Raw genomic sequence first — 12852 nt, forward strand, 5'->3', positions numbered from 1 at the left:
GTGTCTCTTAATTTTCAATGTGTATAGTATAGACCAAGAACACCATGGTCCCTTTGACTTTCCTTGTTGCCCATGACCTCTTGATACAGGTGTATTGCATGAGGAGCTACAACGTGGCTTATATAACTCATAATTTAAATCATGACAGCATCTGAGCAACTTTGAGTTACCAAAACACATTCAAAGAAATCAGTATTGTAGAAACCAATGATCTGCTCTAGCTACAATGGAAATGGTTGCAGCAGTGGAATTGTGTGAATTGCATAGGTCTTTCTCTTTATAAGGAAGCTGATTTGGAAATGTTGGCTTCTAAAAGAAGTGTTGGCTCTTCATGTAGTATTATGTGGGAACCATTTTTCTTTTAAGAGAGGTTTTCTTTTTCTGAAGCTTGTGGGCAGATTGTAGAGCCATGAAAACTGCTTCTGCAGCTTTGCTGGTGGATTGTGTGCTTTGAAAACACAACCCCTGTGTTCAAACGCTAGCACATTTAGTTCATACCTACTTTTTGGCTGATGACTTTTGCAAAACTGTCTGGGAAGACTCAGCAAGCACATATATCAGCCTCAACATAGTCATCTTTGTTTTTACCTGTGTGTGGGAAGGTACAGGCTCCAAGTGAGGTAACGCTTTGAGCCAATTAAGTGCAGATAGTATTAGTGCAGTTCAGTAGAGATGCATTGTGTTCACTTGTGTAAGTAGTTCTGTGCTGGCCTGATTACTGGCATTAACCAATGATCTGCAATGTGGATGTTGCCAACGTTTCAGCAGCAGATAAGGAGAAGGTGCCTTGACTGTAGTCAGAGATGTGATTTAATGTCCTTCTGTGGAATTACTTACCCTCTGTGCCAACATCTCCAAATGTGCAACGAACTTTTTCATTACTTCCCCTTCTTCCTCTCCCTCACACATACACACCCTTCCATCCAGATGGGAGGTTTGGTCATCAGGCACCCTACTTGCTTTTATCTTAGTGTCGCTTCTTACTCTTCTTGCTGTAGGATATTGAGTCACTGATGTCGGAGGGAAACAAGTCCCGAACAGTTGCTGCAACCAACATGAACGAAGAAAGCAGCCGCTCTCATGCTGTATTCAACATTATAGTGACTCAGACACTCTATGACCTGCAGTCTGGAGTATGTAGTTCTGTTGATTTAACTCTTGAAGTTGTGATGAATTCTTCTTCCTTCCTCTACTACATACACTGTCTGTTTAGCCGTGCTTCCATCTTTAATGTCAAAGGGTCCAGTAGTCAAAGTAATATTGGCAAGACCATAAGATGGAGAGAACTCTGGGAGAGTGAAGAAGCACATCAAATAAAGAAAACATCTGGATCACCTTTAAGATTCTGTTGTCACCATTAAACCTGTCTTACTAACTTCAGCAAGGGTTAAGACCTATGTTTCAGTGGCTTACTCTGTCAGTAAGGTTATGATGCAGCTGATACTGGTGTGTTAGTGCTTCAGCTCTTTGCTACAGAAGAGATGAGTGGCTCTTAAAGAGCTATAAAATCTCTGGCAATTCCTTCTTCTCTCACGTCTTGGGTTTGATACTTTAGCCCACGTTATTATCAATAACAGTGTTTTGTGGCACCAATGTCAGGTGTGTTAGTGTCTTATGCCAGTGTTTCTTAACTGTTGTTCCCTCCTGTCCCATCTGCACAGAATTCTGGAGAGAAGGTCAGCAAGGTCAGTCTGGTGGATTTGGCTGGGAGTGAGAGAGTGTCCAAAACGGGAGCAGCAGGAGAACGTCTGAAGGAAGGCAGCAACATAAACAAGTAAGACCCTGACGTACACAGGTCGCAAAGCTTAACCTTGTAACAATCCCTGTTGTCCCCTTGGTGTTCTCTTGGTGTCCTGACAGACGTCGTCAGGAGCAGTTCAATACAGCTCTTTCAGCTGCTCTGTGCTAGACCCCATGTGTTTCCTTACATTGGCACAGGAACCCTGATTCATACTTGACTCAGATGAAGGCTGTATGAGTTTTATCTGGAAAAAGTGACAGCAGCACTCTTTAATTAAGCATATACCTTTTGTGATTCACTTCGACACCCTGTCCCCAGGCTCATGTGTTTGTCTCATCAGCTGCTCCAGGAAGAATGCAAAGTTGCAGAGTTGGATGGCTTTGTTCCAACATGTATTAAAATACGTAAGAGCATAACTCACAGTGCGAGAAAACCAGATCAGAATGAAGCTGTGTTAGTCTGGCATTGCCTTGGGCAATTATACTCAAGCAGTGGCAAGTTTGAGGCATTTTTTTTTACTGTAATTACTGTGTTATTGCCCAAAAGCAAAAATTGAGCAGACTATTACCGCTCTCTTAAATATACTAGTTTTCCTGGGAAAGAAAGAGTTGAACTGTTACATTAAAAGCTGCTGGGTTTTCGGTTCCATTTGAAAATGGTACAAAATGCTTTGGTATTTTAAGTTAACAATGACAGCACTAAGTGTGTTTGGGCATCATTGATACTTAAAATGATTTCAGATGACCTCTTTCTAGAGTTTGAACATGTTTACTCTTTCTAGCTTAATTTCTACTCTACTTGGCGTTTAATGTATTGCATTGGGAGCCAAGCTGGCGTAGTCCTTGTGAAGCAAAAGGATGTGGCTCTGTTTGCCTAATGGCAGGAGTTGCACCTTTACCCCACGGGTTGCTAGTTCAATCCAGACTGGGTTTACCAGAAGCAGTACTTGTATTTTGCATAAAACAAAGGTGAAATGACGTGCTTCTTTCTAATTCTTGGGAAAGAATTCAAAGGCCGACTCTCCCAACAGCTATTAACAGGTTGCAAGTGTAGCTATAGATACAGAAGGACTTCCTTTTTTTCCTCTTAGGATGTTTACTCAGAGTTAAATATTTGTGGCATTAGTGCAGGTTGTTTTGGCCATGCATCCTCTCCTTGAAGTCTCTTTTGGAAGGGGTAGGTGAAAGAGAATTCCTTAGTGCCGTGCTTGGTGTTTTCTGTTAGATCTTTGCTGGTACTTTGACCTTTAATGAAGTTTGACTTGTATTGGAAGACTGGAAATTGGTATCCACGTTTTATCAGACTAGTTCTTCAGAGAACATTGTGTAACAGTTTTTGGGTGTGATGTACCTAATTAGGGAAAGGCAATAATCCTTTCTGGAGTGATACGGTGTACTTACACCTTGCTGTGTCAGCACTTCTAAAAAGGGTTTTTCACTCCTTTATTTAAAAGCAGTAACATATTGGTAGCATGTGTTATGCTTAATGACATAAATGGAGCTGCTGAAATTACCTGGCTAATAAATTTACTGCTTGTCTTCTGTTTTATTGCCTTGAAGGAGAATGTGGATATAATATACCTGTGACTGTATTTACAAGGCATAGAAGATATACACTCCCTAACACCAGAACTGCCTAATGTGATGTTCAGACAATCTCTGCAGGTGTCTGTGCCATTTGTTTCTGATGAAACTTGACTAGGGCTCTGGTACTTGCCACCTTGGTCCCACAACTCCTCCCTCTGTAAACACCCCTCCCTGCCTTGGGAGAGCAGAGGTGATGGATTGCTCTCCCACTTACTGAAACAATGTAGAGTTGTGTCATTTAGTTTAACATCCTCATAAAGTTGTAATAAAGATAGTTTCTGTGTTTCTTTTTCTCAGAGCTGATGCAATGTTGCCTTGGTGGGTATCTGCTCTTTATTATTGAGGTTTTTGGGGGGACTTGACATACCTCATGGGAAAGCTGGATGTGCTTGTTCCTCCTCAAGATGTGCCAGTTCCCATGCTGAGTGTGGACACACAGGTGCTTAATGACTCTTTGTGGTATAGTCAAGGGATTTCTAGAATACAATAGTAGGAGGAAGCAGAATAAACAAGCTGTCAATTAGTGGCTAAGAAAAATACTTTGTGTGATCAGCCTGCAATTTTCACTCCAATTAGTGAAATCATAGCTGTTGTCATTTTAACCTGAGAATGCAAAGAGAAGCCTTCAAGATGCAGGTGGGAGGAAGGAATGGGTTAGGACAAGTCTGCCTCCAAGCTGATTTTTAGGGAGCTTTTTTTGTATTCTTAGTTAACTAATAGAAAGGTGGATTCTGCCCATTGAAGGATTTGCTTGTAAATTGTACAAAAGTAGCTTGAGTGGGTGTCATTTAGGGAAAGAGTCCTTCCCTTTGGTGAGGAAGCACCACTCCCCTTGGAACTCTGCTGACTCAGGCCCATGATAGCAGTGTGTGAGCTTCCCACCACGTGCTAGCAAGGACAACCTGGTCCTGCCTGAAGAGAACAGAAAGTGTTCAGAAAGGGCACTTTCCTGTGTTCTTGCACTACAAAGTTCACTCTGCAACTTCTATACTGCCTCTGCCTACTGTGTGCTACAGGCATGGTCCTTCTGGTTGATTCTTTTATATAAAGTACTGTGAGATAGGATCAAAGTAATGACAGATCTCTGATCTGTATCATTTAGCATGAGGGAAAGCAGCTGATGAGTCCTGTCATTATTTTGTTGGGCAGGCATTTCTTTTGCTGCTTTCCTTAAAGTCTTTAAACAGGCTTCTATTATGAAATCTCAAGCAGAATACATAAATGACTCCAGTTTAGCTTTTATTGCAGATATTAACAGTTAATCTTTAAATAAAACCAGTATTTGTAAGGAGTAGAAATATTATCACAGCTCCTAATGCTGTGTTAATAAACTGTAGCTTTTAATTTCCTGTTCATTATAATACAGTGCCCATAACTTGGTGTTGCAGCCTTGTTGAGAAATAGTTTCCCATGACAGGCCTTTCTGAGTCCCTGTTCATCCCTTCCCCCTTCTGAGTGTCCCTGTTATTTTTTCTCCCTCTCTCTTTCTACTTTGTTTTTCCTATTTCCCCTCTTTTAAGGAGGGAAAGAGGAATCTGAAGAAAATAGGCCAGGGTGACTTTTGAACTTTCTGCTCCTTGAAGGTGAGCTCTGTTGGGAGTGTGCTGGTGGTGCTTCTCAGTCCTGCTGTAGGTTGTTGCTATGGAGCAGCATTCAGCATCCTACTGTTTGCTCTTGTATGTTTAACACACAGACTTCTCCTTCTGTGGAAACCAGAGATTGGAGGCAAGAACCAATTCTCCCTCTCCCATCCTCCCCCAGCTAGCTGTCAGAGGTTGTTAGGCTTTTGTTCAGGGCACAAACTGAAACCAAGTGTCCTTTCTGCTGTGAATTTTTCAGAGGTGAGCTGGAACTTATCCTGTAGACAAATTCACCAAATGGAGTGTCTTCCTGGGAGATCAGATTGGCTTAAACTCTCCTGAGATTTTGTTTTCAGGTTTATCTTCAGTTGTTATCTTCATATTACCTTGTGCTATATGCAAGATAGGACATCTTTTGTGACATCTAGGATGGCTCTTGTTACCTTCCTCTCAGAGATCTTTGAAATGTTCCTCTGCAACACTTTTTTGTCACTTTCTAAACATTGATTCTTGAGCACTAGTAGTTTAAGCAGCACCAAGTCCCTGTCACAAATACTATGCAAGCACTGCCTGTTGGCTAAAATAAGAGTTAATTCTTTGAAAACAAAACTCAAAAGGATGGAGTGGAACAGTACAATTAAAGATTTGACTACTTAATTGCAACACTGCTGAAGTTTCCCTTCACAGTGATGCAGAGTAGCTGGATAATTGTACATGAGTATGCTGGACCAGTATGCTCTTGGGCTTCAGCACTGTCTGTTTTAAAACCCTTCAGGCATCTGTTTAATGTTCTCAGGCTTCTGAATCAGCTCATTATCTTAAAACATACTCACTGCAAGAGCCCAGATGTCACTGAAAATTTACACAGGGCTGTGTAACAACTGGATCATACAATGCACATTTGCCTGGCACAGATTGCTAATACAGTTACCTTTGTTGGTGGAAGTGGTATGTGTACCAAAATGAACAAGTTCTCTGTTTTCTCCATGATTCTAGAGTGGTGTTTGAGATGTGACTGTCTGCTAAGCCATTTGGGGGGGTTTCTCTTTCATGCTTGTGCAGTGCTTTGATAACTGGGAGATTGTTTGGTCTTTTCCCCCCAACAAGAATGAGATGAAACAGTCTAGAAATCCCCTTCTCCTTGTTGATTCAGTTGACATCTGCAATATGTGTTAAAGCTGTTCTGCTATATTGCATTTACAGATCACTTTCAACGCTGGGCCTGGTTATATCATCACTCGCTGACCAAGCAGCAGGGAAAGGGAAAAACAAGTTTGTGCCTTACAGAGACTCTGTACTCACTTGGCTTCTCAAGGTAATGAAAGTATTCCTTTCACCCTGTTCATAAGGTGTCAGCTTCATGGTTTGTAGGATTATTGTAGCATGCCTCTGTGTACCTGGGCTTCTCATCTTTCTTGAGAGAAAAGAGACAAGGAGCTCTCATAGCTATAAGTTATATATAAGTAAAATGGGCAGCTAAATGTATCTTGTGTCAATTCAATGTAAAGTCCTATTTGTCTGGTTTTGCTTGTAGTGGAATCAAAAGTGGTGGAGATGTCTAGAAACGTTTATGGGTCAGGCTGGTTCGTTTACATCCAGAGTACCTCTCAGGATCTAAACAGTAACATTTCTATTGTTAAGTATCTTTGTAAAGACATTGTATGGTCTCAGAACAATATGTAACCCTCAACTTTTCTGTGGATGGACTCCACAGGACAACTTGGGAGGAAACAGCCAAACTGCCATGATAGCCACAATTAGTCCAGCAGCAGACAACTATGAAGAAACACTCTCTACTCTGAGGTATGCGGATAGAGCCAAAAGGATAGTCAATCATGCCGTGGTGAATGAGGATCCGAACGCCAGGGTCATCAGAGAGTTACGTGAAGAAGTTGAAAAACTGAAGGAACAGCTCTCCCAGGCTGAGGTAACATTAAAACCACTACAATGGCCACGGAGCTTCCCAAAGCAATGTCAGATTCTGGTGGGAAGGCTGGTTTTCTTTTTGAGCTTTACATGATGAGGAAGGAAGTGTCTTACACTTCTTTGAAAAGTTCACTTTGTTTCCTGAAATAAACCCAACAGAATGTTTGCTTGTTTTTAATAACTTCTTAATGACAACATTGTACTGGTGGTGAGCTATGTCAGAATTGAGTGTTCCTGAAGAGCTTCATAGCAAGCAATAATTGCTGCAGCACAGCTAAGAGGTGTGGAGTACAACTTGATTGTGTAGACTTAGTAGCACAACTTCTTTTGTTTCGCATAGATGGACTCTGTAGTTTCATGATCATAGAATCACAGAATGGTAGGGGTTGGAAGGGACCTTTAGAGATCATCCAGTCCAACCCCCTGCAGAAGCAGGGTCACCTAGATCAGGTCACACAGTAACATGTCCAGGTGGTTCTTGAAGACCTCCAAGGAAGGAGCCTCCACACCCTCCCTGAGCAGCCTGGGCCAGGGCTCCCTCACCTCACACTGAAAGAGTTTTTTCTTATATTTAAATTGAACTTTTTGTGATGATGTCAAATGGGAAAGTGTGTGTGTGTGGGGCGAAAAGCCTGGTATTGGACCACAAAATATGTGGGACATTTCTGTCCTTCCCATTTGTGAAAATGTGTCAAAAAATGATCAAAACTGCAACAGTGAAACCCTCAGCAGTTTACTGCCTTGGCAGTTAAGACTGTTAAGACTTAGCTTAGATTTATACTTTTAGCTGGAGCATAAAACATCAGAGTGCAATAGTTTACTTGGTGATGTCTGGAGCAATTAGGTACTGCGTTGTAGGAAAATAGTTTTGATCTTTTCAGGCAAAATGCTATTGGAAGAAGAACAGAAGCACGTCAGAGTCAATTTGTGTGGCATTCAAAACTCATGTTGGTTTAAGGAGTAGTGTTCCTTGTATGAACACTTCCTTACCCTCTGACATGGGAAAACCTGCTTAAAGAAAAAGGAGCCATTCACTTTTTCCATAAATAAAAGTCTGTTCTAATCCCATATTTTAACCTGGAAAATGTTATTGTAGCACATTCTTACTGATGTTGGTGGACTGTGAGTGCACACAATTGATAGGACGCTGTCCAAAGTCTCACTGACTCCTTTTTTAAAGGTGTGTGTGTTTTCTGATACACTTTCTGTTAAAAACAGTTCTGTAGAGTTCTAAACCAGCCTGTTGAATTGTTATTTGGCACTGGATGTATTTGAGCCCTTTGCTTTTGTTTCCTGTTGTGAAATGAGAAGCCTGCGTTAGCTCTAGAGCATGCCTTCCTTCAAAGGTAATCAACAGGGTCAGTCTGAAAGCTTTAATGCATCTCTAGGAACACTTATGAAAGCAAGATGGAATGGAAGGCTAAATATTGAGAGGAATTTGTGTTTGAAACTGCAGTCAGGATAACTTTACAGTTGAATTTCAGACAGCTAAGACTTGGCCTCAGATGTTTTTGTACAGACGCTGAAGCTTGAGTGGCCAGGCCCAGAGATCTGAAGCTATGTCTGTTGTCACCTAGTTCAGGTCTGGATCCATTATAGGTTGAGCTCATCCTCTTTTTTTTGCAAGTGACCTATTTCTGTATGTTCTTCCCATGGAAAAATTTGAGATGTAGTTGAAATCTGTACTTGTTGCATTTTGGATGGTGTTGCTGTGTTCAGTTCCCTCGTGCAAGCAGACATTGCAGCAGGAAGAGGAGCTGAAGGTTTTGGCTTATTTCTGTCTTTTAGGCCATGAAGGCACCTGAACTGAAGGAAAAATTGGAAGAATCTGAAAAACTAATAAAAGAGCTAACAGTCACCTGGGAAGAAAAGCTAAGGAAAACAGAAGAAATTGCACAGGTATTTGGGAGATTTTGAGGAGGAAATAGATACTCACACAGAGCAAGTCAGCTAAATTTCAGGAGCTTTAGTGGACTTTGCTGTCTTCCCTACCAACTATTTAAAATCCCCCTGGATTTTTATCTTTTCCCATAATTTCTGGAGTTTTAGGAGGATTTTGTTCTCTTTTTAGGTCTAAATTTCATTAGAATAGATGTAGCTGTGTCATTATATTATTGCTGAAAGTTAATATTTGATTTTAAAATAAAACATTACAATGTGTTTGGGCAGCTCATTTATTTGTAAGTCCATAGTGGGAGCCTTGGATGTGTTTCCCTTGCAGTGACTGAGAAAAGAAAGAATTACAGAAGGATCAGAGTTCTGGGCACTATTTGTTGCTTTTAGCACCTTCTTAAACGGATAAGGAGAATGTGTTCTGTGTGTTTACTAACGTTTGTTTATTATTGTTGTACTTTACCTTTCCATCATCTCCACCATACATAGCTTGGAGAACAAATATTGTTGGTTTCCCTTTTTAGTTTTAATGTTCCTGTAGCATGTTTTGCTGCAACCACTGTTTAAGTAATTGGTGGGAGCAGGGGGAACAACCAGACCAAACCCAACCAGCCAAATGAAAAACCCAAACCACAAACTGCAGCAAAGCAGGAGACACTTGTGATGGAGTAGATGCTTTAGCTGAATTAATAATACTACTGCAAAAGAATAAACCTAAATTATGGGATACTGATTTCTGAGTTACCTATGGCTATGATTAGCTTAGAAGTAATTGCTGATGAGAGTAGTTTTTAGTTAACATAGGTGTTCAAAGCCATGTTGTGTTACTTACAAATAGCTCGAAGAAAATCAATAGGGCTGCTTAGATAAGTAAGTGTCAAAGAATCAGAGAATCTTAAGGGCTGGAAGGGACCTCAAAAGCTCATCCAGTGCAACCCCCCTGCCAGAGCAGGACCACCTAGAGTAGGGCACACAGGAACTTGTCCAGGTGAGTTTGAAGTGGAGATGCAGATGTTTGTGGATTAGACCTAATTTTTTCTGTTAAGCATTTGGTGCTTAAGTTCTACTTCTAGTAGTGATACACAGAATACATGTTCAGCATGTGCATCTTTAGCTTTAGTTGCTCTGTTTTCATTTGCTTTCATTTACACCTTGCAGCAGAGAAGGTTAACCTATTTCTGTGCTTTCAGGAAAGGCAAAGGCAGCTCGAGAGCATGGGAATTTCCCTTGAGTCTTCAGGTATCAAGGTTGGAGATGACAAGTGTTACCTGGTGAATCTGAACGCAGACCCTGCACTCAATGAGCTATTGGTTTACTATTTAAAGGTAAGAATGTGAACAGGATGATTACATGTAATGAAAGGACACTTGTTTCAAATTTCTGGCTCAAGTTGTTATTCGGTGTGTTCAGGTTTTTAAGACTAGTTGCAGCAGAATAGGATAAGCCTCCTCCTACTGTTTAGGCTTTTGTTCTCCCTTTGCAATTTGGCTTCATTGTTTTCCTAATTGATCTCCTGATTGCCAAGTGTGGGAGAAAAGCTCAGTGTGTGCCAGCCTTGAGATAAACTCAAGCTTTTCCAGACAGGATGTGAATAGAATTGCCTTTTGGGCTGAACTTGAAGTGAGAGCCTTGTGTCAGATGCTTCTTTCTCTTAGTGAACTGAGGATTGCTTTAAATATTCAATGAGTTCATGATAAAGAGATGTTGTTTAGTAGTAATCAGGAAGAACAAACATAGTCCTCCATAACAAGAAAAGCTTAAGAGAAAGGAGGAAAAAAACTCCACTTAAGTTACACAAATGTATTTTCTTAGTGCCACTAGTTTTCATGTGATTCTCTTCAGGATACTCTCACCTCAGAGTGGGAGTGTCAGATGCAAAGCTAGTAAGTTTGTAAGGAAATATGATCTCCTTGTCAATAAGATCTGAAAGACTATCCTATCTACTTCTATAGTTACTTTTCTGTTTTAGTGGCTGAGGCAGGACTCTTCTGTATTTGAACAGTAGCAAATGAAGCACAACTTCTCTAACAAGATATTAAAGTTAAATATTTCAGCAGAATTTACAATGTGGCTTGAAGTTGTGTAGAGATTAGTAGGGTTGGGTGAGTTGCTATATAGCTTTTTTTCTGGAAAGCACCTCATTCTACTATCCATGTTGTTCATGTCAGTATGACACAACTGACTTTCTTCACTATTCGTGTTTACTGCTTGTGTGCTGAGTAGTCTGCATACAGACATAGTCTGAGGAGGTTTTGAAGTCTGAATTTGTGTTGACTGCTTTATTTTACTGTATCTAAAAACCACATGAAGCTAAAGTGCAGAGCAAGAAGGACAGTTTGTTTGTGACCTTTACAGTCATCAAAGCTGCTATGGCACCATTTCTGATCTCCAGAAGTGCTTAACGAAGGAGAACACGTAGATTGTGCAGCCTCAGTGCTTCAGCTAGTATTTTCTGACTTACACAAACAGTGATGATTTACTTGTCTCTTAGTAACAGCTTCTTTTCTAGGATCACACAAGAGTTGGTGCAGATACCTCTCAGGATATACAGCTCTTTGGTATAGGAATTCAAGCAGAACACTGTGAGATTGATATTGCGTTAGATGGAGAAGTTACACTCACACCGAAAGAAAATGCAAGGTAAGGAGGGTCAGCAGTGCTTTCCAGTGAAATGTTTGCTTTTCTTTACCAGAAGATAACTTGCATGCTCTTTTATTGTATGCAGAGGTATCTTACATTCTGACCAATCAGTAGTTTCAATATAGGTATCTTATTAGAAGTGAAAGTCAGCGATAAAACTGAGATCTCCTCACATACACCCACTCTGCAGCATAAACAAGCTCTCAGAGTCTTGACTCAGAATAAACAATTGCAAGGAGATTTTCAGGAACAATGTGAGAGACCATTGCTTGTCTGTGTCTTGCATAGTACCAGGATCACTGAGATGCTGCTGGCTGTCATGACCCGTGCAATGGGAAAGTAGCCAGTGTCTTGATCAGGGAGGATAAATTGTGCCTTGTGAGTAGCTCCTGTTGCAAAGCTCAGTGTTTTGTGAGAAAAAAGTGTTGAAAAATCTGAATATCTTTAAATTCTTGTCTAAATCTTCAATTACTATTGTGTCTAGTCAGTATGCAGTGTGAAGTCACATTTGCTTCTGTATTTGAGTGATTTTTCATTTGGGGACACTGTGGCTTCTTGAGTGGAATCTGGCACTTGAGCTGTAGTGGTGTGTGATAAGCCCTGCCTTTGTCCTACTTAACAGTCATGCTGCTTGACTGAAATCTGACTGAACAATGTTTAGATTATTACTAGAAGGAGGAGCAAAAAGTCTGAGACACACTCCTTAAAAAAAATCTGATCTTTTCCATTCTGCCTTGGATGAAACACCTCTTGGCATTTGCACTACCAGGATTGCATTGGGTTGGGAAAAAATACCTGGTTTTAAATCAGCTACCTACATGTTTGTGTTGACTGCCTTGAGGCACAGCTGAATTGAGAGCACTGCAGCTGAAAAAGGCTTTTTTTCATTTTACTTTTTCCCCTCCTTCCAAATGAATTGTTGTGCTTTGTGACTCGCACAGGCAGAAGATCAACAGCTCCGTTCTCCTCATTTTTGTGATTGAAACTTATAAAGAAACCTCAATGCAAATGTGACAGTGTGCCAGATGTTCACAAAAATAGACCTTTGTTCATAATAGAGGCTCCATTTGTTGAAATGCATCTAAGAGGTTTCTCTTATGCTTGAATGGCTGAGTATGGCAACAGTATGTTTTGCGACTGTGTGTTTAACATGTTGCAGAGCTTCATCCGTAGGATTTGCATGCATCCAAGTTTTCAGGCTGTTTATAAGAGAAAGGCAAGAACCTAATTTGAGAAAGGGATATTTAAAGAAAACCTTGCAACCAAAAGCAACCTTGTCTATATGTTTACTGAAGGGTTGTACCAGCCAAAGCTGGAGAGGAAAGGTCCTTCACGTTTCATTCTCACAGTAGAAACCAGGCCAGAAACTTTGCCATTGGTTCTTTAAATAAAGCCTGGGAGATCTGTGCATCATGTGGTAAAAATCAGTCTGTAGGTGGGAGAAATGGTAGATGTTGTAATTACTCTTCAACCTTTTAGGATCTCA

The 12852-nt window shown here is 40.7% G+C and overlaps 1 protein-coding gene across 7 annotated transcripts in view; it reads left to right on the forward strand.

Annotated features, from left to right (window-relative positions):
* KIF13A (kinesin family member 13A) overlaps positions 1 to 12852 on the forward strand; it is a 95143-nt gene that overhangs the window by 51536 nt on the left and 30755 nt on the right. For all 7 annotated transcript variants that reach the window (XM_061994783.1, XM_061994784.1, XM_061994785.1 and 4 more), the window contains exons 8-14: positions 999 to 1133; positions 1662 to 1774; positions 6111 to 6222; positions 6622 to 6834; positions 8622 to 8732; positions 9917 to 10051; positions 11236 to 11366. In XM_061994783.1, the coding sequence (XP_061850767.1) occupies positions 999 to 1133; positions 1662 to 1774; positions 6111 to 6222; positions 6622 to 6834; positions 8622 to 8732; positions 9917 to 10051; positions 11236 to 11366 (950 nt within the window). The remainder of the gene's footprint in view (positions 1 to 998; positions 1134 to 1661; positions 1775 to 6110; positions 6223 to 6621; positions 6835 to 8621; positions 8733 to 9916; positions 10052 to 11235; positions 11367 to 12852) is intronic.

This window comes from Colius striatus, chromosome 4, assembly GCF_028858725.1.
Source record: "Colius striatus isolate bColStr4 chromosome 4, bColStr4.1.hap1, whole genome shotgun sequence".
NCBI classification, from domain to species: Eukaryota; Metazoa; Chordata; class Aves; order Coliiformes; family Coliidae; genus Colius; species Colius striatus.